General features: G+C 57.5%; 1 protein-coding gene across 5 annotated transcripts; it reads right to left on the reverse strand.

The window, feature by feature from the left end:
• Positions 1 to 566: 566 nt before the first annotated feature.
• On the reverse strand, positions 567 to 11,975 carry HOOK2 (hook microtubule tethering protein 2). 5 transcript variants are annotated; one of them, XM_082649766.1, is made up of 22 exons: positions 11,842 to 11,975; positions 11,236 to 11,321; positions 11,094 to 11,166; positions 10,091 to 10,141; positions 9,869 to 10,001; positions 9,707 to 9,774; positions 9,142 to 9,204; positions 8,739 to 8,819; positions 8,482 to 8,642; positions 8,257 to 8,397; positions 6,812 to 7,013; positions 6,410 to 6,520; positions 5,646 to 5,733; positions 5,193 to 5,262; positions 4,351 to 4,488; positions 4,170 to 4,257; positions 3,937 to 3,971; positions 1,891 to 1,973; positions 1,708 to 1,808; positions 1,431 to 1,541; positions 1,291 to 1,362; positions 567 to 1,202 (listed from the first exon to the last, which is right to left on the reverse strand). In XM_082649766.1, the coding sequence occupies exons 1-22, from the start codon at positions 11,884 to 11,886 to the stop codon at positions 1,053 to 1,055; spliced, it is 2,151 nt and encodes a 716-aa protein (XP_082505892.1). In that variant the 5' UTR covers positions 11,887 to 11,975; the 3' UTR covers positions 567 to 1,052. The 5 variants fall into 5 exon arrangements, with proteins under 5 accessions (XP_082505892.1, XP_082505891.1, XP_082505890.1 ...); XM_082649765.1 differs by having other exon boundaries at positions 1,708 to 1,811; XM_082649764.1 differs by having other exon boundaries at positions 1,291 to 1,365; positions 1,708 to 1,811.
• Between the last annotated feature and the right edge of the window lie 8,890 nt (positions 11,976 to 20,865).

Below are 20,865 nucleotides of genomic sequence, written 5' to 3' on the forward strand. Positions count from 1 at the left end.
CGTGCCCCGGCCCGGGAGGATCCCACGTGCCGCAGAGCGGCTGGGCCCATGAGCCATGGCCGCTGAGCCGGCGCGTGAGGAGCCTGTGCTCCGCAACGGGAGAGGCCGCAGTGTTGAGAGGCCCGCGTACCGCAAAAAATAAAAAAATAAAAAATTCTGTCACTTCCTTGGTGAGGCCTCATTTCCTGGCCTTTTATTAAAAATCACCACCTGGGCTTCCCTGGTGGCGCAGTGGTTGAGAGTCCGCCTGCCAATGCAGGGGACACGGGTTCGTGCCCCGGTCCAGGAAGATCCCACGTGCCGCGGAGCGCCTGGGCCCGTGAGCCATGGCCGCTGAGCCTGCGCGTCCGGAGCCTGTGCTCCGCAACGGGAGAGGCCACAACGGTGAGAGGCCCACGTACCGCAAAGAAAAAAAAAAAAATCACCACCTCCCAAATCCACCTCCTGCATCCCCATGACTTTGTCTGCTTTATTTTTCTCTGTAGCACTTCTCACATCAAATATTTTATCTATTTTGTTTATTATCTGTCTCCATTGGAATTGACAGCTTCCTGAGGTAGGGATTTTTGTCTGAAGCTTCTTCAAAACCCACCACACACACATACAGTTACACAGATACAAACATGATTCAAACTTCCTACGGGGTGCTATCGGTCACTCACACTTTAGTAAGAACACAAGCTAGGATTTTCTTAAAAGCAGTGACCTGAGCCCCTGGCCTACCTTCTCTCCCTCCCCTCAGAGCCCAGAGTCCAGCCAGGTCAGATTGAAAGTCTTTATTATCTTTCTTCTCAAATATAAAATCACTCTCTCCCCTGGCAGCTCACTAAAATCAAGAATAAGAATCACATTGCTAAAAAGAATAGGCCCATTCCTGCCTCCCGCCTCATCCTGCACTCTCGTCCCACCTGGGAGAGAAAAGGGCAGAGATTATGACTTCAAGGCTCTCAAGCAACTGGCTGAGGCATAATGCTGGGCCCCATGTGAGTCAGGGGAATCCAGGGTGGATTAAGCCCTGATTGGCTGGACAGGTGGCAGGATCCTGAGATCCATCAATGCTTGTCAGTGGGGCGCATGTTCAGGGGTGCTAGGCGTCCCAGGGGTCCGCGGCGAGCATTGGTGGCCAGCCGCTGCTGTGCCAGGAATGACTGGGCATGGGCAGGTGCCCGCTCTTCCCCGGCTCGCTGCTGCAGAGCCATGCCCTGGAGGGAGGGGCATAGTTGGGGTCAGGTGAGCCCACAGGACCGCCATGCCCACCCAATACTTCAGCCATGGCAACGGTGCACTCACCATATTATACCAGGCACTGATGAGCAGCTTTTCTTCCTGCTCTCGCTGACTTCGACTCTTCTCAAAGTCCATCTGCTAAGGAGGCAATAGTCAAGGACCTGGATATGCTGAGGACAGTGAGAAGGGACAAGGACACCCACCTCCAGGTGCCGGATGCGGACATCCCGCTCTCGAAGCTGTGTCCTCAGGGTGTGGAGTTCCGGAGGAGCCCCCCCAGGTGACCGCTGCTTGGGTTCCAGGGTCTGTATGACCTAGGGGTTGGGGAAGACACAGCCAGGGTGACCTTGGCCTCACAGGCCGTGGTGTAAAAGTCTGTGACATGATTAGATATGACAGGTGTGGGGGCAGGAGGCATGAACCAATGGGAGGCAGCAGCCTCGGCAGAAGGCGTGTAGGGCACCCAGCGCCCGTCCTCACTGTGCGCGCCTTGTCCACGTAGCGGCGGTACCGCTCCTCCATGGCCCGCAAGTCCGCGTCCTTCTTCTGCAGGTTGTGCTGCAGCTCCTCGATACGCCGGGCTGCTGGGGGAACAGGTGGCCCCTCAGCTCTGTGCCAAGCTTGGGGCTCCCTGCACCCAGCCGGCCACCCAGTCCCACTCACTGCTGCTATCGGCAGGGGGCTCTAGCTCCTCGATGTACTCGCGCTTCCGCTGCAGCTCCAGATCTGCCTCATGCAGCTTCTGCCTGCGGGCAGGGGACCGGCAGCAGTAGGCTGAGCTCTGGGCCCATTTCTTTTCTCCTAGTGGTGGCCACAGCCTTCCCAGCCAGCCAGAAGTGTCCCTGCAGACCTTTCTGCCTGACCCCAAGCCTGGGGGTTATGTGCGCTGGCCCCACCATCTCCTCAGCCATCAGAGTCCCAACCCTCTACACCCCTCATCAGGTGGGCCCTGGACCAGCCCTCCCATTTGTCCACTTCTCCCCATTCCACAGCCCACTCGCTGGTCCAGGCACCATCATCCCTTGCCAGCCCCCTCTACTCTCAACCCCTCAGTTCCATTCTCTACCCAGCAGCCAGGTATCTTTCTGGAATGCAAATCTCTTATAAAACAAAAGGAAATATGGGACTTCCCTGGTGGCACAGTGGTTAAGAGTCTGCCTGCCAATGAAGGGGACACGGGTTCGAGTCCTGGTCCGGGAAGATCCCACATGCTGTGGAGTAACTAAGCCCGTGCGCCACAACTACTGAGCCTGTGCTCTAGAGCCCACGAGCCACAACTACTGAGCCCGTGCTCCATGACAAGAGAAGCCACCGCAATGAGAAGCCCACGCACTGCAACAAAGAGTAGCCCCCACTTGCTGCAACTAGAGGAAGCCCGCGTGCAGCAACAAAGACCCAACGCAGCCAAAAATAAATTAAAACTTTTAAACATTTTTAAAACAGGAAAGGAAATGCAAGCTAATAATTGACAGTTCTGCCACCTGTGGCAAAACCCCAAAGATTCCTGTAGGTGAGACTATTATCATGTGTCGGACATGGAACATGGTGTAACATCTAATAGTGAACCTCTGGCTATGTCTACTAAAATTACAAAGGCATGTACCCTGGGAGCCACCCATTGCATTTTTGTGTATATTTGCACACAAGCAAAATGATGCCTATACAAGGTTTACTTTGTTACATTGCTTGAAATTGCAAATACCTAGAAAGAATGAGTTAAACACATTACAATATTACAAAAAATGCTATAGGCCAGACCTTCTGGACCAGAATTCTACAGGAGAATTAAGCCCTAATGCCTCCAGGTATCCATCCTCTGTAAGGAAATAACTTTCTGTGTTCCAGGTCGGCCTTAGCTTCATTGCATCCTTGGCAGAACTGAGAAAATAGTCACGAAAATAATTTTCTGTAAGGCCTAGTTCCCCTATGGAACCCCAGTTGACAAAGGCTGCTATATGTGAAAAAAAAAATAAGAAGGACTCCTTTATTTATTCTTAAGGAGAAATTTCTCCAGTTAACTTGTTAAGTAGGGAAAGCAAAGTGCACATATTACACTACTTTTTGCGTAAATAAGGAATGATAGTAAAAATCTATATTCATATTCATTTGGATCTGCTTTAAAAATTCTGGAAGGATTTCCATAATAAACTAATAGAAATGAGGGTGGAATGGGGTGGAAACTGAGTCAATGAGGGAGCACTCAGAGGTTTACCCTTTATTTCTGTATAGCTCGGTATACATTTTGGTTTTTAAACTATAAATGTGATAGCCATTTAAAATAGTTTCTTTCTTTCTTTTTTTTTTTAATAGTTCCTTTTTTGGGAATTCCCTGGCAGTCCAGGGGTTAGGACTCGGAGCTTTCACTGATGTGGGCCCGGGTTCAATCCCCGGTTGGGGAACTAAGATTCCACAAGCCACACAGTGTGGCCAAAAATGAAAAACACAAAAAAACAACTTTCCTTTTTAACAATGCAAAAGTAAAAGGTGACTATTACTTTGTCACACAACCTTGTTGCAATTTCCTCTGTGGCACCCCATTGTTCCCCCAAAACATTCCACATGCCTTCCCTTAGTCTATAAGGCCCCACTTGAGCTGACCCGTCAGACTCCCTTTCCTCATCAAGAACTCCCCATCGACACCGGATCCACCTCCCACACCTTTGCCCCAGCCTTTCCCCCCACGAAGAGTACCCCCACTCTGGGACTCACAGATGCTCCTCCAGCTTCCTCTTCAGCAGGGTTGACTGGAGGAGAGAAGAGGCACTGGGTGAGTGAGGGCTCCAGAGGTCCCAACCTCTTTCCAGACTGAGGGTAGGGGGTGCCACCCTGGGCTCAAGGTACTTACAATGGACTTCACGGGGCATCGGGCAGCAGGGGGAAGAGAGAGAAGGGTTATTGGGGGACACAAAGGAGGGCCAGGCAGGGAGGAGGTGGGCACTCACATCTTCAGTCTTGCCCCCCTGCTCCTGCAGGGCCTTCTGCAGGTCCTCCACCTGGGCCCGCAGCTCCGACAGCTGCTGCTGGTTCAGCCTGCAGGGTTGGGGGGCCCACTTAGTGCCTGCGCCCGCCCTCAGCCCCCCTCCAAGCGTGTGAGAGGCCCCCCTCCGCCAGGTGGGTCCTCACCGGTGCTGCATCTCCAGGCCGTGGCGCGCGCGGTTGGCCTCCTCCAGGTGGCGCTGCAGCTCCTCCTGCCGTTCCCGGTCGGCCGCCTCCTGCTGGCACAGGCGCTTGTTCTCCAGCTGAAGCTGTAGGAGCGTCTCCCTGCGGACCGGGAAGGAGTGAGCAGTGCGGGAGATGGGTCACCACTCAGGCCTACCAAGGCTCCAGCAGGGAAACTGGGCAGACGCGGCCAGGAGAGGGATAGAGCCCTGGGGGAAGAGCCCAGCCAGACCCTGGGGTAGGGTTAGAGTACAGGGGACAGCGCCTAGGCATGGGTGGGCGGAGCGCCGGTGGGGCTGGGGGGCAAAGTGGGCGGAGCCATGAGCTGGGTCTAGGGGTGGCGCCAGGGAAGGGTGGGGCTACAGGAGAGGGTTAGAACACTGAGATGCGGCTGCCGGTAAAGTAAGACACTGAAAAGTGGAAAGCTGGGGTGGGAGTTCTTACGGGCAGCGCACAGGGCAGTGAACCTAACAGGGAATATACTGAGGACAGGGCTGTATCCTGGGGGCAGAACCCAATGTGGGCAGGGCTGGAGCAAAGGATTTTTGCCTGGGGGGTGGAGACAGATGGGTTGGATCTAATTTGTGCACTCAGGACGGATCCTGAAGAGGTGAGGCACCAATAGGGGTAGAGCCCTGGCCAGGTAAGAGCAGAATTAGGAGTGAGTGGGCCTAGAAGCCCGGCTAGGACTTGGGAACCAAGTTGAGCAGGCCTGGCTAGTGGTAAATACCTGTACTGGGGACGGGGCTGAGGGTGGGCACTGGCAGGCCCCAGTGGGGCCAGAGCTCTGAGTGACCCCAGGATACCTGAGCTCCGCAGGTAGGATCTCGGCTGCTAAGTTTTCCACAGCCGGTGAGGTGGGATCCAGTGAAGGGTCTGGAGAATGTGTGAAAAGTCTTCAGGTGGCTGCACAGTTTCTGTCCCCATCCCTAGGATCCTCTTTCCGAGAAGCATCTTTGGGGGTTCAACTTCGGCCAAAAGCCTGACTTGACCCAAACCCCACCCCTGGCATGACAAGGAGCCATGATCCTTGGCCTGGGTTTGCCTTTGCCCCACCCAGAGCCCCGATACACAGTCCCTGCTTTCTGTCAGCCCATGTCACCTCTTTCCACTCTAGCCTCCCTCCAATGTGGCCTAGCTCTGCCCCCAACCTAGACAAGCCCTGGGACACTGCCTTTTCTGCCTGCCCTAACAGCACACCAGACCAGGTAAGGCCAGGCCAGCCATCTCCCAGGCCCTGGGATGGGCCTCCAACTCACCGGCTTGGGTCAGCCCGCGAGGCTGCAACTGGGCGCAGCGCAGCTCCTCATTGGCCTCCCGCAGGGAGTCCCGTTCTGCCAGCAGCCGCTGGAGGGATGGGATGCAACAGGCCACTTGAGGCTGGATCGGTCTCCTAGGATAGGGGTCCCCAACCCCTGGGCCGCAGACCGGTACCGGTCCGCGGCCTGTTAGGAACCGGGCCACACAGCAGGAGGTGAGCGATGGGCAAGAAAGTGAAGTTTCGTCTGCCACTCCCTATAGCTCCCCATTGCTCGCATTACTGCCCCCAACCCCCAGTCCGTGGAAAAAATGTCTTCCACGAAACCGGTCCCTGGTGCCAAAAAGGTTGGGCACTTCTGGGCTTCCCTGATGGCGCAGTGGTTAAGAATCCAGGGTACACAGGTTGGAGCCCTGGTCCGGGAAGATCCCACATGCTGCGGAGCAACCAAGCACGTGAGATACAACTACTGAGCCCACGTGCCACAACTACTGAAGTCCGTGCGCCTAGAGCCTGTGCTCTGCAACAGGAAAAGCCACCTCAGTGAGAAGCCCACGCACCGCAATGAAGAGTAGCCCCCCTCACCGCAACTAGAGAAAGCCCGCGTGCAGCAACGAAGACCCAACGCAGCCAAAACATAAATAAATAAAAATAATAAAGTTCCCTTAAAAAAAAATCTTATAAAGGTTGGGGACTGCTGTCCTAGGGAATGGGCTCTGCCACGATGGTCAGGGTGGGGCTTGGGTGGAGGGACCTCAGCCTCACCTCCTTCTCCTTTGACACCAACTCATACTTTTCTTCCAGATTGCGGCACTCGAATAGCCATTTCTCGGCCTTCATGGCCTCCTCCTGCCGCTGGCCCTGCAATTCCTGAACCTAAACAGAGGAGAGGGGAGAGGACAGCAGGGTGGGAAGGAGGGGCAGGGACTGAGTACAAGGTGAAAGGGCGGAGCCAGAGGGACCAGCTGAGGGAACTTGGAGGAGGCTTAAGGGGTGGGGCTTACAAGCCTAGGGAGGAGCTGGCTGGCCTAAAGGGTGTGGCCTCTATATAAAAATGGGAGCAGACGCTGGGTGGAAGGACTTAGCACCACGCTGAGGGTGAGCTAAAGTCAGCGGCCGGCCAAGAGAAGCCCCCACCCCAGTCCAGGTCCAGGCCCCCGCCCGTACCTGCCGCCGCTGCGCCTCTAGCTGGGCGCGCAGGGAGCCGGCCCGGCGCAGCTCTTCCTCCAGCTGCCGCGTGCGCTCTGCGTGGCCGGCGTTGCGCTCCTCCAGCTGCCGCACCTGCCGCCGCAGCTCCCGCAGCTCGCCCAGGCGGCGCCGGCAGCTGCTCAGCGTGGCCTCCAGCTGCCCTGCGCGCTCTGACGACTGCCTGCGGGCGGGGGCAATGGGAAGAGGTGGCGGGTCTGAGGTCAAGGGTTCAGCCTGGATGCGAGGCCCTCAGGGCAGGGGAAGGTGTCAGGTCAGCCTTGGGGCATTTGGGTTCAAGGTGATGGGTCATGAGGGTCAGGGGTCAGCGGGGCCTGGTGGCGTTGGGGGAATCATTAGGGAGCATAAAGGGAGCCCTAAACATCAATGGTTAGCCCAGGGTCAAAATCAGAAACTGGGGGACACAAAAATGACTGTGGGGTTACAGGGGGAATGATGGGGCCCAGAGGTTCTGAGGAGCCCCCATGGACACTTTGGGGTCATGATGTATCTATGGGCCTAACAAGGGTATTGTGGGTGCAGGGGCCGTGGTGGGGTCATGGGGGATCTTTGAGGCAGAGCACTGTGGGGCTCTTGAAGGTATGGTAGGGGCTCATTAGGCACTTTAACATTACAGGAATGCCATGGGGGTCACAGGGGAGCCCTTTGAGGCAACAGAAGGCACAGTGAGGTTGAGGGGTGGGTGCTATGGGGGCCTACCAAGCACTTTGTGCTTGCAGGGATGCTGTGGAGTCATAAGAAGGTACAGTCATGTGATGGGGGGACAGAGGGGTCACCAGGGGCAAAGTTATTGCATTGTGGGGTCCTGAAGGGCACCATGGGATGCTGGGGCATGATAGGTCCCAGAATGGTGCAGTGGGGTCTGGGGAGCATTATGACCCCCTAGGCTTGCTGGGGTCACAGGGATCCTATAAGGCAGCGGTCCCCACACTTTCTGGCACCAGGGACCGGTTTCATGGAAGACAATATTTCCACGGACCGGCGGGGGGTAGGGGGATAGTTCAGGCAGTAATGCGAGTGATGGAGAGTGATGGAGAGTGGTGGGGAGCGATGGGGAGCGGCAGATGAAGCTTCACTCTCTCGCCCTCTGCTCACCTCCTGCTGTGTGGCCCAGTTCCTAACAGGCTGCGGACCGGAACCAGTCCGCGGCCCAGGGGTTTGTGACCCCTGCTCTAAGGTATGTGGGATACAATGTGGGATAACAGGGGGACACTGTGGGGTCCTGGGGGGCACCATGGATCCAGGGAGTTTGGTGTTGTCCAGAGGACAAGGTGGATTCCAGGATAGTGCGGTGGAGTCAACAGGGCATTGTGGGTGCCCACTAGGAATTTGGGGGTTACAGAGGTCCTATGGCATCAGAGGGGCACTCTGGCAATGGGGGTGTGTGGTGGGGACCTGCCACTCACCGAAGTTCATCCATTTCATCCTTCAGGGCCTGTGCCTCCTGGGCCAGGCTGGTCAGCTCCTGGTTCCTCTGCTGCAGCTCGGCGACCTCCCGTTCCAGCTCAGCACAGCGCACGCGCTCGTCCTCCCTGCCGCTCTCCAGCCTGGGGGTGGGGGAAGCACCACATGAAGGGACTGTGCCTGCCCCAGTCCCCTGGCCTGCTGGCCCTGTCCCCAACTGACCATACCTGAAGTTCTCTTCCTGCAGCTGCTCCAGCTGGGACTGCAGCAGTAGCAGCTTCTTGGAGGTGAGGCCGGTGGCACCCTCACCCTCGGACCGGCCCACCCGCTCCCTCAGCACCTCATTTTCCTGAACCAGGCTCTGCTTCTCCTCTGACAGGAGTACCAGCTGTGGGCAGGGCATACAGACGAGCCGGAGCTGGGAGAGGGGCTATGCGGGCGGCCCTGCCCTGGGAGAACCTGTGGACCCCCACCTCGGCCCCACCTGCCGCTCCAGGTCCAGACAGCGCTGCCGCAGCTCGTCACCCTCGTCAGCCTCCTCACTCAGGAAGTAGTACCTGCGGGACTGATGAGAGGAGTTGAGGGGGGAGGGTGGGGAGAAACAAGAAACTCAGGGATCCAGGGGAGGAAAATGGGGAAACGGAGGATGGGATTTCAGGGACAGAGAGGAGGGAGCCAAGAAACCCTCAAGATCTAAGAAGAGAGGGCTGGGACCTGAGGGGACTGGAGAAAAGGCAATTCAGGAACCCTGGGGACCTGGCAAGGGAAGAGGATAGGACCCTGGAGGATGGGAGTGGTTTACAGGCTTAAGATCAAGCCCTTGCTCCTTAGGTAGCCCTGAAAATCAGTAATGGGGTCGGACCTTTAACAAGGTCCCCACCCCTTACCTGGCTATCAAAGTTCCCATATGTTTCCGGTGACAGGGAGTCAGAGGTGTCTTTGGTCATGAGCTGGAGGGGGGGGTGCAGTGGGAGGACATTGAGATGAACTGGGCCCTCTGAGGGCAGCCTCCAAGGCTTCTACAATCCAGACTAAGAACTACTCCATCCTCCTGTCCCCAAAGCCAGTCCTCCCCAATAACCCCAGCCCAGAGGCTGCCTCATGTGTCCAGCACGCAGGGAGTCCTGGTCCTTCCCCACTCCCCGGCCACCTGGCCACACTGCACGCCTTGTGGGATCCTAGTTCTTCAAACAGGGATTGAACCGGGGCCATAGCAGTGAAAGCGCTGAGTCCTAACCACTGGACCACCAGGGAATTCCGAGGCCTGGCCCTTTTAGTGTGCTAGGTTGTGACTTAGAGCTGGGGGGCGCTGGCAGACACATGGGACAGGGAAATGTGGCCAGCTGAGTTCCAGACAGAGCCCAGACCTTACCAGGGCAGAGCCTGTGCCCAGCTGCCTTGGAGATGTCCCCTCCCCTGAAGCTCCTCGCTACAGTGGGCATACCCACCTACCTCCTGGATGGCTTCCATCACCACATGCTGAACTGATTCCTCTAGCGTCATGATTCTCTGGATGTGCTCTGGGGGTCAAGGTGGGGGAGACTGAGATGGAGGGTGGAAGGGCAAGAAGCGTTTCCTCAGGTCTTCCCCTAGGGACCCCCTAACCTCCCATACCCTGCTTCTTCTCGCAACTGATAGCACAGCCCAGCACCAGCTGAAGCAGCTTGCCAAGCTCTTCTGGGTCGGAGAACTCGCCAATAAGGCTCACATCTGGAAGGTGCTGCTCCAAAATGGGATGCCCCAGGACCTGAGGATGGGAGGAGGAAGGGGTATCAGGGGCTGACGGATCCCCCCTCCTCCCAACCCAACCCCCTAAATCCCTTTACAGTTACTCACATCCTGGGAGTACTCCACCAGGCTCTGTAAGATTGTCTTCAGATTGTTGACCTGGGGAGGGGCAAGGAGTTGTGTCCAGGGTCCCAAATCCCCCCAGAAGGGGCCAAGCAGCCCCCACCCTGAATCTGTCTAGCCCATTCTTTTTTTCTCTGTCTCGCCTCCCAATCCCTTGTCATCTCATCTTGTTTAGCCCCATTCTCTGTCTGTATGTCCCCTCTCCTAGGAGTGACCTGTCTGGCTGCCTGCCCTTCTTACCCACCTGCCCATCTTGTTCACGTGTCCCCAGAATCCAGTCACTTCTCACCACCTGCCCCACTACACTTTGACCCTAGCCATCATCATCTCTCACCTGAATTATTGCACCAGCTTCCACTCTTGCTGCCCACCCCTCCATTTCTCTACAAGCATCCAGAGGGAGCTTTTTAAAGCCCAAGCCAGGTTTGTGTCTTTCCTCTACTAAAATCCTTCCTTGACTTTACACAGCACTTAAAATAGAATCTATCTTCCCTGCTCCAGCCTGCCAGGCCCTTGATGATCTCATCTACCATTCCTGCCCCCTTGCTTTCTGTTCTGACCCCCCTGCCCTTCCTCGATCACACCAAGCTTATTTCCAACTCAGGGCCTTTGCATTTGCTGCTCTCTGTGTCTGGAATGCTATTCCTCCAAATCTTACATGGAGATCAGCCCATCTGGAGTAACCACCCACCCACTCTCAGTTGCTCTCTCTCGTGGCCCAGCTTTTATTGTCTTCATAGAGCTAATTGCCATTGGAAGTCAATGTTAATGTTTGTGTATGCAGGGTTTTGTCTGAGTTATTCCTTGCTGCACACCCAGGCCTGCTTAATAGAAGAATGAAGGAATAAATACATAGTTGGCTGGTCACCATACATCTGTCCCTCTTCCTGTCCAGATCTGTTTGTCCATCACCCAGGACATGTCTAACTGACCCTTCCCTGATCAACTCTTCACGAGTCTGTCCCCCATTCATGAGTCCACCTGTCACCTTCAACCTCCGGTTGGGACCTGGGTCGTCTGAGATGCCCTGGAGCCATGCCTCGTTGAACCAGGAAGGGTCTCTGGGGGTGAGAAGGTGGGATGAGCTGCTGGGGGACCCTTTTGGGACCCTCCCCCTCAGCCCCACTCACATCTGGTTCAGCACATAGGCTACTGCGAGGCCACTGCTCAGTTCCTGGGGGCTGGTACAGGGGGGCGGGACATGGAACGTCTGCAACTGGTGGGGGAGAGGAAAGTGCAACAGGCATTATCAGGGCCTGGGACCACGGAACAAAACCCCTTTTACAGACTTTTCCGGTCAGCAGGACCCTCACGTGCTGGGTGGCGGCTGGCCTGTTGCTTCAGCAAGCCAACTCCGTGGGGGAGTAGCTTCTGCTCACCTGGACGGACCGGAGGGGGCGTGGCCTCATTATACCTCTGCCCAACAAACCCCGCGCGACCAGGCGAGGTCAGACCGCGAGTCACTTGGTCCCCATAGGCACCACGTGACCAGGCCAGCTCACCTGTGCCCTCGCCCCACATGACCCAGCCACCAAGGGGCGTGGCCTCACCTGCTCTTTACACGGAAACCTGCCACTTGACGGGTCAGGTGCTCAGGCCAGAGTGCAACGGCCTGGCAGGCCGACGACCCCTTCCTCCTCCCTGCCCCAGGACGGAAGGGTGCACAGAGCCAAGGTCGGGGCTCCCGGGCGAAAAGAGAGGGCGTACACCTGTCCCTGGCCCCGCCCCCGACCTACCCAGGTGAGCAGAGACCCGCATAGCTCGGCCTTGTCCACGCTCATGGCTCCCGATTGGATTCAACCCCGGCCGCGGAGCCCTGCCACCGCAGCGGCGTCCAGATCAGCCACCAGCGAGCGCCCGCAGCCCCGACCTCCCGCTCGGCCTAGAGCGCCGCCCCGCCCCCTAAGCGCAGGCCCCGCCCTGGACACGTGATCTCCTCCCGGCACCAGCTTAGGGCTTCAGACCCTCCATCTTAGATCCGGGAAGCTTTTGGGCGCCAGCCTGCCGCTAGGGGTCAGTCTGGGCCAGCCTTGCGCATCCCAAGGGTGGCTTCGCCTCCCCTCCTCCCCGAGCTCTTTTTGGGGTAACGGAGACTTCACCGTCGTTCCTTTTCATCGGAGGCGGAGCTGCCCCACCCTGTTGTACAGGCGCATTCTCGTCCCTTCCCTTCGGCTGAAAGAAATTCTGCTGTCTAGCCACATTATGATCAGAGCCTTTGCGCAGGAGAGGGGCAGGTCTTAATATATTCTATGGACTTGGAGGGGGAACAACACTAAAGGGTTCTTCCCAGTGTAGGTGACTTGATAGTCTTGCCTAGGGGTAGACAAGGGCATTTGGGTTCTAAGTCGACGGCAGGATGCGTCAGACACATGTCCTAGGTAACGGACAGACTTATTTGCCTAGCCTGGATCCGTCCTCCACTGAGCTTTCCCTGCCCTTTCCCCTCCCTGAGCCCCGCGCCTGGGCCCTCCTCCCTCAGAACCCAGGACAGGGCCGCCCTGATCGCCACGGCCCACCCGGGGCGCCCAGACAGCAGGAACGCGGCCTACGGGGAAAAGGATGGGCCCACTCTGAGACCCCGTCTGGGCAGTGAAGGGGGCTTAAAGGAAAAGTGCTAACAATACTAGTTAACAATAAAATCGCAGCCACCATTTATGGGGTGCCTACAAAATGCAGTCTCTCCGCTAAGCGATTTAAATATATAGATGGTTGAAATCTCCACGACTCTAGATAGCAAGTGCTCTTTAAATTCCCGGTTCGCAGGCGAGGAAACAGAGGTTCTGGGTGGATCCGGCTTTAAGGGAGGGGTTAAAGCACCGGACCTCTGACGCCTGAGTTCCCCGGCAGTCCCTCCCCTGCGGAGCGGGCGAGGTAATGAGCAGTAATTAGAGGTTATTAGCTGTACCCAGAGAGAGGGGCGGACTCTGCTTTGGGGGTGGGTCTAGGTCTGAGGGGCGGGGAGCTGCTCCCTCCAACCCAGAGTCTGGCTTCGGCGACCCTGCCCCCGAATGGGTTGAGCAGGATGACTACAGCTCCCCTCTCCCCCCCGCACTCCTCCGCTCCCCGCACCATCGCAGGAACACAATCACTCTAGCACCAGACTCCAGGTTACAGCCCACTCAGACGCACAACTGCACGCACGCAGGGGCCTTGGAGGCTCGTCTACACACCCACGTCCCCTTCCGAGTTGTTTTCAGCCTCCATCCCCTGGGAGTAGAGTGGAGTGGGGGGGAGTAGGGAGGAAGGGGACAAGGGCCAACAGTGCCGGCTTCCGGACAAGGCTGCCTTACGGCGGCGGGCGTGAGAACAGCCGCCGCTTATTCCCTTATCCCGCACCCACTAAGGAGAGGGTGCTGCCAGTAAGGGGAAGCGGGGCCCCCCTGCCACCAGGCAGAAGTGGAAGGTGAGCCGGAGCTATGGCTGTTACAAGGAGAGGAGGCTGGGATTATTTGTGAGAGGACCTGGTTGCCCAATGTTGGGAGACATGCTAGGACTGCCAAATATTTGGGAGTGGGGTCCCCAATACTTGCAAAACCCGCAGGGATCTTGATGTTTAGGAGGAATCTAAATATTCGGAGCATGGACTTGAATTGTTTTAACGTTGCCATGATATTATAGGCGTTATAGATGTTCAGGGAGCCAAAAGTCCCCAGATTTAAAGGAAGGTCTGGGTGCCCTCACGTTGGGGGAGGAGTCACAACCCTCCATTTGGGGCGGCAAGGAATCTCATGTTTGGGGGGAAAGGGAGCTCCCTACGTTGGCAGGGAAGAGCAGCAATCCCTATTATGTGACGCAGGGAACCCCACTGTTGGGGGCATCAGTGTGCCTTCAATCCAAAGAGAGGGGTCACAAACCCTCATTTTGAAGCAGGGATCCTTTATTTGGGGGAAGGATTCAAACCCCCCACTTTCGGTGGAGAGAGCCCCCAAGTTTGGGGAATGATCTGGAGGCCTCCATTAAGGACGGGGTGCAGGTCTGGACCAGCAGCCCCCAGCTGGTTTGGGGACCCCACCCCCTCCTCTCTGTTTCCAGGAACAGCTGGGCCCAGCCTGGGCTGTACTGCTGGGAAGCGGGTGACTCAACCCCTCCCTGCGGCCACAGCTGGACCCCCGCCCGCCCCCTCCGGCCTTCACATCTGGGCAGAGACCCAGTCATGAGAGCTGGGATGGAGACCCTAGGTTCACACATTTGGAGATGGTGCCCCTCCCCCACCCCCGGGGCTGACCACAAGCTCAGGGTGGACACCATGCCCCATACCATGAGGGACTCTGGCAGGCTTTCTGCTCTCCAGACACTGACATTCCACCAGGACTCCCATCCTGACCCCCTCCCCGGGTCTGTACATGTCTCTGAGTCCATGTGAAGTGTGTTCACATCTATGTAGGTGTGAGATGGTGGGTCTGTGATTGTGTGTGCACAGGCCTATGTGTTTGCATCTATCTGTGTCTTGGGGCCCTGGGAATTTACCCAACAGGCTATGTGTGTGTGATTTGGTGGTTTTGGGGGGTGCTGTCAGGGACTAGGGCACATGCTTCTCTTTATGGGACCTTGCTGTGTGTCTATATCCCTAGGTCATTCTTTGTGTGAGAAGTGAATGTATGACAATCAGTACTTCAGTATGGGTTTAGGTTGTGTTTCTGTGACCGTGTCCTACTTCTCTCCATCATGTGTTTTTCTGTGATAGCATGAGCCTGTCATGTTTGTCCTTGGTTTATCCATGTCCCCGAGACAATCTGGTGTCCCTGTGTGTGGCCTTGTGGGTTTGTGTCTGTGACCCTACTTTACTTCATGTGCCCTACTTGTGATGTCTGCGTGACAGCATGACCGTCGCGTGTCCGTCCCCAGCATGTGTCTCTGTGTCTCTACAATCTCCATGTGAGAGGAGTGGCTGTGTGACAACTGGAGTCCTGAGGTCCAAGACTTTTATCTGTGTCTTACTTTGTCTCGATGGTGTGGCTTTATCGGAGTGTCTGTATATGCCACCTATCTGTGTATGAAAATGGCCCTACCACAAACGATGTGTGACAGTGTGACCCTGCCCACATTCGCCGCGGAGCTGGCTGGACTAGTTAATGTTTGTGCCAACGTGTGGCAGGTGTATCCTGTGTCCGTGTGACACTGTGGATCTGAGAGTTTGTGACCTTGCGTGGGGGGGTGTCAAAGTCACACAAGACAGCGTGAGGAGGCGGTGATGTGCTGGGGGGGTGCGCCAAGCGCCCGGAGTCCTGCCGCTCTCGGCCCCTCCCGGCGCTGCGGGGGCGCGTGCGTCGTGCGTGACGTGAGGCACGACGGGGGTCGCTGCGTGCGTGGAGCCAGACGCGATCGTGCGTGCGAGCGCGGGGGGATGGGCTAGCTGCGTGCGTGCGTGCGTGGGCGGCCGCGGGGGTTAGGCGCGCGGGGGAGCGCGGGGCACAGCCCCACCCTGGCGGGGACTTTGGGCGCGGGTGAAACCCGGGAGGGGGCTGCCGTTAACCCCTTCCTGCCCGACCTGAAACTTGTGGCCCCTCGATAGAGCGCGCGGGGGCTTCCCCGGCTCGCGGGGACCGTCCCTGACGAGGGAGGAACCCCGCCATCGAGCTGAGAGACCCCTCGGTTACCATGGGAACCGGAGCTTCCCGCGCGGCCGGGCTCGTGCTTCCTCCCCCCTCCCGCTCTTCCTCCAGCTCCGTATTCCACCGACAATGCGCTGCCCGCTCCTGGCCTCCTGGTCTCCGGGGAAGGGGCTGGGGTCAGCGAGGCCCTGGCGTGCGTGACTCAGGCCAGCTTGAGGGTCCCCTGGCCGCAGCCGACCTCGCTCCCCTTCTCCACCCCGTGACTCACCCCTCGCGGCTTTCCCCTTGTGTGACTCAAGCCCTTGGGGAGGGGGCTGCGGACTCTGAGACCCCCCCTCCAGGCAGTGGGGGCTGAGAACCGAGTACTGGGGGCCTAGAGCTTAAGGAGTGGGGCTCTACCTCCGGCGAGGGTCGGTGTCTGGTGTCTTGCCTTAGACATCCCTTGCCAAGGTCACTAGAGCCGTTTCCCCCACCCCTGAATTGGCAGTACCTACCCCCCAACCCTCTGGGAACCCAGCCCCCAGCCCCTCCCCCATAGCCCACAGGAAGTTTTTGCAGAGCCCATCGGCGATGAAACGGTTAAAGCCGTTTTCTTATTCATTTCATCCAGGGGCTCCTTTTGACTCAGAGCAAGCCAGGCGCCCCCTTGAGCCGGGCCTCGTGGGGGCCTGGGTTCATACTCCACCCCACATGTACCATTTTTAGAGAGGGGAGGGAAGGCTATTGGTGAGCTGGCTGGGGGTCTTGGGTAGCATACAGGGTTGGGTTCAAATCCTGCCTCTGCCCTCATTACTCTCTGGGTCTCTGTTTCCCCATCTGAAAATGGGGAATAACTATGACCCACTTATTGTGGCCTTGTGGGATTAAGTGAATAATAGATGGGACGCTTTGTTCCCAGAGCTGGGCAGAGGAGCAGGGAGGGGGCTTGGCCGGTAGAAGGACCCAGGCTCCTCCTGTCTCTCAGGCCTGGGTGTCAGGGTGACCAGCAGAAGCGAGTCCTTGTGGGGCGCGCCATGCCCCACCCAGGCGCTCTGAGGCCATGGGGTTCATCCCGTCCACCCCCTGCCCGGGGCAGGCACCCAGGAAGTGAGAGGCGGGGCAGGAATGAGGCGGAACCTGTTGGGCCCGTTGCCTCCCCACCCCTCACCCTCATTCCGGGGCCCTGGCATGCCCCCCGCCACGTTGCGGCCCCACCCCCACCGCCCTGGACGCCTGGGTCCTGACCCGACGGTGGCCCAAGGGAGGGGATGTCGGCGGAGACAGCGTCTCGGGAACATCCTGTGGACTGCTGGCTGTGGACTGCTGGCTGGACAGACCGGAGGGTCAGCCCCTCCCCGGGCAGGGCAGAAATCGGCTGGGGGCAGAGTAAACATGGCCCAGGGTGGCCAGACTTGGGGGGGGCGGCAAGGAGTGTACACATACACAGTCACACACACAACACCCGTGTCACCCTGGCCACAGAGAGACTGCCAACCGGGGACACACTGACAGGGTCAGACACAAATCTGGGCAAGACGGCTGTCAAACACAGACACAGTGACAGGGCAGACTCAAGAGGAAGATTGAAATGCTGCCAAACACACAAAGACACCGACAGGCCAGAAGCATAAAGGCAGGGAGTGAGTGACACAGATAAATCAACTCAGCACACAGGCAAGATGGACACACGGACAGACACAAATACAGAAGGACATTGACATTCTGGTGAGAAGCACACAGCCTGGCAGACAGTGGCATGCTCACAGGCACTCTGAGACAAATGTGACAGGCCAGAAACACACAGGCAGGACGGACACACAGAACTGTGTGTCAGACACAGACGGGCAATACATGCATGTGGATAGACTCAGAGAGAAGGGACAGTCACTTTCAGTGCAGGCTCCCCAAGAGCTGCACTAGAGATGTTCATACACAGTGTCAGATCCTGACACACAAGAAAGCAACACAGGCGCGTGCGCGTGCGCACACACACACACACACACACATACATGAACACACACTAGCAAGATCACCAACTCAAAAAGATACTCAGAGGCAAGAGAGACATACATAAACCTATGGGAGATGGACATATATAAACCTATGGGGAAGGACACATACAGACCATAACAGAATCCCCCCACCTCCCGCCACAGTTGCACACACACTCAGAGATGCTCTGAGAACATCAGAAGTCAGCCTTACAGATACACACTACCTCACCGATGACACACACGTCAGACCCTCCGACAGATTGGGCAGATGTAAGCAGACAGACTGACAGTCACACACATGGTCTAGCCAGACAGTCACACCCAACGCAGAGAAGCATTGACAGGCCACAGTCGGACATTCACTAACACATTGGCACAGAGACACCGTGACAGAACCTGTTGGCTAACACACACACACACACACACACACACACCAGCCACAGAGCCCACATAGACACACACACATAGCTGAGCCACAGACACACACCAGCCACAGACCTCACACAGGCAAGCCATGGACCTCACACACACACACAGACACACAGACACACTAGACACGAATAGGTTAGCCATATGAACTCCAAAACAACCTACATTCATGTACATAGGCCAGCCACATGCAACCTATTTCATAGACCATACACATACTCACACACACACTCCCCCCCCAACCCCCCCACCCCGCGCCAAAGCAGGCAGGTCCTACACACCCCTGCAGTGTTGGGCCAACACACAGACACATGCCCTGAGAAGACAGGCCTCACACACACTCTCACATGTCCTGACAGGCCAGCCACACACTAACCCACAGCCAACCAGACACACACGTGCCCCTGGACCATGCTGCGGGGCTCTGGGCTTCCCAGCCAGTCTCTACCCCCACCCAGAGATCCTGGTGCTTCCTCTCTCCAACCATCGCCCCCTCCTTCCCGGCCTGCTGTTTGTCACTTCCCCTAGGAGGCCCAGCTCAGCAGCCTCAGTCCCTGGTGGGATGTGGGCCTGTTTTCTCAGCACATCCCCCGTAAATGGGGCACCTGGGATCTCAGCCATGCTCAGGCCCCCCAAGACCTCGCCAGCAGTGGGGGGCACAGAAACAGCTTTGTGGGAAACTCCCCTCATGCCCAGCTGAGTCAGCCTGAGGAGACAGACTCTCCTTCCTGCTTCCAAGAAAACCGAGCAGCTTCCTCTCCAGGAGAGGGGTGAGGGACCCCCCAAACCACAGAGGTGGAGGAGAGAAGTAACTGGAAAGCCAGGGGTTCCTGGGGGAGGGCCTCCGTGATCCTCAGCCTCTTCCTGCCAGCTGCCTGTCCACACCCAGGGGCAGGGACGAGGGAGCCTGGGTGCTATGACTTGCGGGTTCTCGTCCTGGCCTGCCCACTGGCTGACTCACAGGCAGCCCCCAGCCCAGTTTCCTGGTGAGGGCCCTGCCAGCCAGTAGGCCAGGGGGGAGGGGGGTCGCCAGGCTATTTATAAGAAGGAGAAGTCCCTCCTGCCAAGGCCAAAAGCCCCAGAGAGACCCGTAGGTGGAGGGGGGGGGGGCGAACTTCCTCCTTATCCAGTCCCCCAGGCCCCGGGCCCCTGGGCATGAGGGAAGCCTGGGCACAGACTCCTCAGCCAGATGCTAGTCTGGAGCCCAGGGCCTGGGCAGTACCCAGATGCTAGTCTGGGCACCCAGGGCAGACGGAGGAGGGGGCTATCCTCACACCTTCCTCACAGGGACGGCCAGCCTTGGCGCCAGTGGGGCGGCATGAGGTGGTGGCACCCAGGCTAGAAGGGTGAAACTGGCAGGGGCTTGGAACCGGCTGTACCAGCTTAGCTGGGCCCCCGCCCTCCCTCACTGGCCCAATCCCCACCCCCTGGTCAAACACCCTGCAGAGAGCATGCTGACCTGCCCCCAAACACACCAGCAGCCCTCTGCCCTGTGCCCAAGCCTGGATAAATGAGACCCTTCATGAAAGGGCCTGCAGAGCTTGGCATACAGTTGGCACTGCATAAATGCCTCTCTGATTGTCATTATCCACATAAAAAGTGGCTAATGCTCTGGAGCCAGACAGCTCAGGTTCTAGGTCAACTCCAGTGCTTATAGCTGTGGGATTTCAGGCAAGTTCCTTACCTTCCTGTGCCTAAGTTTTCTAGTCTGTTAAACGGGGCTACAAATAGCATGCATTTCGCTGGGCTGTTGGAAGCAGGCAATGAATTATTCTATGTAAACCACTTAGAAGAGTGCCTGGCCCATGGTAAGAGCCATATAAGTGTTAGCTACAAAAATAATAATTATTATTTCTCAGTCTGCTGTCTGCATGACTCTAACCCTGCATCCCTCCCTGCCCTGACCCCCACCCCCCATACATCCACTTTTCCTTGCTGGGTCCTTGGCCTCCATCTCTACCCTTACTGGGCCAGTCTCACCTCTCTCCAGGACTCCCCTGGCATGGGCAGCCTCAGCACTGGTCAGGGCTGACTCACTGTGGCCTCCTGGCCTGTGGGACCTGCAGGTTGGCTTCCTGATATGCTGCCCTCCAGCCAGGCCTGCCCAGCCCCCCGACGTTGCCCGCTGCGCCCCCGCAGGGCCCAGCCAGATGTCAGCTGCAGTTATTAGCATGGGCAGGAGACACAGGCCTGGCAGCTTGCCTGCCAGACTCAGCGGCCACTGGAATCTCCCTTGAGCCTGAGGCGGGGGAGGGGAGCAGTTCAAGCAAGGGAGGAGGAGAGGGGGTACCCAGGGATCACAAGGACCCTCCAAAGATGGGGACACCCCCAGCTTCTCATGGGACCTTCCTCCCCAAAGCCACTGCTCTGCCGGACTTCCCCCAGCCCCCACAGAGCTGTTTCTCTTTTGCCTCTTTCGTTTTCCTTCTCTCCTCCACACTTGGTGAGCTCTGCGCTTGCCCTACAAAGTCTGGCTAGCCCCCCACCCTCAGCCTCTCTCTACCCTAAAGAAACTTCCATGCTCCCAAAAGACAGAGGCCTCACACTCTCTCTGAGTGAGAGAGAGAGAGAGAGAGAGACTGAGCTCACCTCTGGTTCTAGTGGCTCACAGCCTATCTGCTTGGAAGTCCCACCTTAAGTCTAACTGGAAGCCTCACCATCTAAACCTTCACCCATTTCTGGGGAAGGGGCTCTGGAGGGGTTCCCTCAGATGAGGGAGACAACTCAGATGAGGGAAAGGATCCCCCTTTTAGGTATTCTGGATGGTGAGGCGACCCGCACACTGAAACAGGAGTAGGGCCCGTCA

The sequence above is a fragment of the Grampus griseus genome (genome assembly GCF_964374135.1).
Source record: "Grampus griseus genome assembly, chromosome: 3".
NCBI lineage: Eukaryota > Metazoa > Chordata > Mammalia > Artiodactyla > Delphinidae > Grampus > Grampus griseus.

Coding starts and splice junctions, on each gene's coding strand:
- HOOK2 (XM_082649763.1), bottom strand. CDS start 11,886: ATGAGCGTGGACAAGGCCGAGCTATGCGGGTCTCTGCTCACCTGG. Junction 11,167..11,235: donor GCCTATGTGCTGAACCAGAT/GTGAGTGGGGCT, acceptor TCTCACCCCCAG/AGACCCTTCCTGGTTCAACG. Junction 1,203..1,290: donor TCAGTGCCTGGTATAATATG/GTGAGTGCACCG, acceptor CCCTCCCTCCAG/GGCATGGCTCTGCAGCAGCG.